The 2,691-nt window shown below is 58.9% G+C and overlaps 1 protein-coding gene across 1 annotated transcript in view; it reads right to left on the reverse strand.

The window, feature by feature from the left end:
• Positions 1–2,691, reverse strand: part of SIM2 (single-minded family bHLH transcription factor 2) — a 44,325-nt gene extending 41,634 nt beyond the window's left edge. The window contains 1 exon segment of the mRNA XM_011365638.2: positions 2,423–2,691. Within this exon segment, the coding sequence (XP_011363940.2) occupies positions 2,423–2,597 (175 nt within the window). The 5' untranslated portion in view covers positions 2,598–2,691.

Genomic DNA, 2,691 nt, shown 5'->3' on the forward strand with positions numbered 1-2,691 from the left:
GCATCTTTCTCGCCTCACCTGGCACTGGGGCTTCACAATTCCTCGCCAAGATTGCTTAGGTGAGAAATGGTGCCACCGCCCAGAGCCGCAGGCCAGAGGCCTCTGAGTGCAAAGAGGAGTCCGGAGTTGGTCTGTCTGTCCATCCTCCCCCCACCAAGCCAGCACCCGCCTGCTCTAGGGTCGCAGGAGAGCCTGGGACTGGACTGCCACCTCCTCCACGTGCCCTGTAGATAGGGACCTCACAGGTTCAGGGCCTTTTCCAAAACTCTAGGGCCAAACAGCTCCCTCTCAGACCCGTCCAGAGTTTCAACCTTAATGGTCATCCTGCAGACGCACAAGCCACCTCTCAATCAAGACATTACTGAGCAAAACACAGGGTCCTGGTGCTCAGGCTGGGACCCCCCCAGCCAGCCCATTCCTGCAACAGGCTCAGGGCCAAGCAATTCTCAGCCCAAACGTCTAGAGACTCGCTTTCCAGAGCTTAGAAGCACAGACCTAATTTAAATATCTGCAGAAGCAGTCCACCCATCACTTCCCAATTTTGAGCAGGCTTCCCTGGAAAGCCCGCCAAACAACGTATGGCTTACAATTAGCTTTCTCCAGACCTCCCTGTCTAACTAATTTCTGGCTTATTTGAAATCACCAGCAACAAATCGTATAATCTTCAGATCATTTCTTTGTATGTTTTTATTTCCAATGGGGGCAGGGTGGGTGGGTGTCCTGTCTGGGTCCACACTTGCTTTGTAGCATTCGGACAAAGAAACAGCTCAGAGAAGCAAACCAGTTACCATTCCTTCCCCAGGTGGAAAAGATTCGGCCAGTATCAAACCTTATTCTCTTTCAATTTTCACTGAAACTTCAGCTGCAGAGGAATCATCTCTGCTTCTCCAGTGAAGGGGTCACCCTTTGGTGGACTAATAGTGATCACTAGATGACAGCTCCCAGCGAGAGGGGTTGGAGGAGGGGGCACCTCGGTTGGTCAGGGCTGGACGGGGAAAGAATGTGTGCTGGGCCCTGGCGGACAGGCCACAGGCTCCTGCTCCGGGCAGGAAAGTGCCCAGAGGCTGCACGGCCCAGCTGGGAGGCACAGGCGAGGCCAGGCCACGGCTTCCAGCACCCTGGGCTGCCTGGCCAGCTGTGGGGCAGAGCTGGAGTTCGGCTGGCAAACGGGCCCTCCCCGCTCCGCTCCACGAAGTGGTGTGAAATGCGGCTCCAGACCCGGAGAGACGATTACAAATAACAGGCTTAGCACTGCCGACTGCAAAATAGTGAGCTTACGGACCGTGGGTGGGTCGCTGGGCCTGGGACTGGCTTAATGGAGGCCCTCCTCACCCTGTCCCCCAGCTGAAGGACACCTGTAGCTGCACTGCAGAGACCCTCCCGTGTCCTGCGGCTGAAGCTGTCCCCCTACTCTGGCGCTAGCTGCTAGGGCTGCAGAGGCTTATGTGGCCCTCTGGATCCTAGGCCCGGAGGTCCTAGGGCAACAATCAGGCCAAGTGTCACAATCTCTGGCACCAGGCCGCAGCGACCCCAGCAGGGGACAGAGACACTGCAAGGAGATCATTTCGAAACCACCGGCACACCAAAAGCAAACGCTGTGGCAACCAGGCCTCCCCCAGCTCTGCTGCTCAGAAGTGCTTGGCCTGGCCACAGACTCACAGGCAGAGAGTCCTGGTGGGGACTGCGGCCCACACACCCCACCGTTTCTTACCACTGCGAGTCCGCTGGACCTGTTGGTCCTGGAGACCCTTGCCCACCATGGCACCTGCCCCTTTGGGGTTATAATTCCAAATAGAAAAAAAAAGACTGTGTTTAGGCCCGCCTGCCATTTTTGAACTAATCGCCTCCCGCTATCTCCTGCCCGGTCTGGGCTAACTGACTCGTCCTCTCTCCTATCCTGACCTCCGGAGACCCAGCCCCAAGGGAAGCGAGCAGAGAACAGGCGGCCAGAGAGGTCCAAGTCTGAGGCTCGCGCCCCCACAAGAGCTCTGCTCCTGGCTAAGGCCTGTGCGCTCCGTGCTAGTTCAGCTGGGAGCTACAAGCGCCCTTCACCCCCTGCAGGAGTGCACATGCTTCTCTTCCACGGAAAAAGAGAGAAGTGAAAGAAGGAAAAAGTAACAGGGGGAGTTCGAAAAACGAAGAAAGGAAAGAAGGAAGGAAAGAAAGCCGCCAGAACGGACTAGCACGATCGTAGAACAATTCTTGGTTCGCCCCTGGCCCAGGGGATGGTCTGGTCTGTGGGGCTCCGAGGTCCTGGCCTCTCTCTCGAGCAGGCGCCAAAGCCCCCGTGCGCGGCCTCCCCAGGACCCCCTGGCACTGCCGGGGTGGCTGAGGCGGGCCCTCCCGGCCAGCTCCAGCTCCCGGCTTGGGCCAAGGCCGCCGGGCCGCCCAGCGCGCTCCCCGCCGCCCAGCGCGGCCTCACCTTCGGGAAAGACGGCGCGCATTTTTAGGTAGCTCGTGGTGAGTCGGATGATGGACGCCTTGTCCAGCTGCGAGGTGATGGCCGAAGGCAGCGGTAGCAGCTTGGCCAACTCATAAAACTCTCCATTTTCCTTCTCCCTCCTGGTCTTGGCCGCATTCTTGGACTTCTCCTTCATCGCGCCTCGGCTCCGGGCATATTAGACCCGGCCGTGCTCCAGGCCCGCGGAGCCCCGCTCTGGCTGCAGCGGTGGCGGGTGGGAGGGGGGCGCC

Source organism: Pteropus vampyrus, unplaced genomic scaffold (assembly GCF_000151845.1).
Source record: "Pteropus vampyrus isolate Shadow unplaced genomic scaffold, Pvam_2.0 Scaffold114, whole genome shotgun sequence".
Lineage (NCBI taxonomy): Eukaryota > Metazoa > Chordata > Mammalia > Chiroptera > Pteropodidae > Pteropus > Pteropus vampyrus.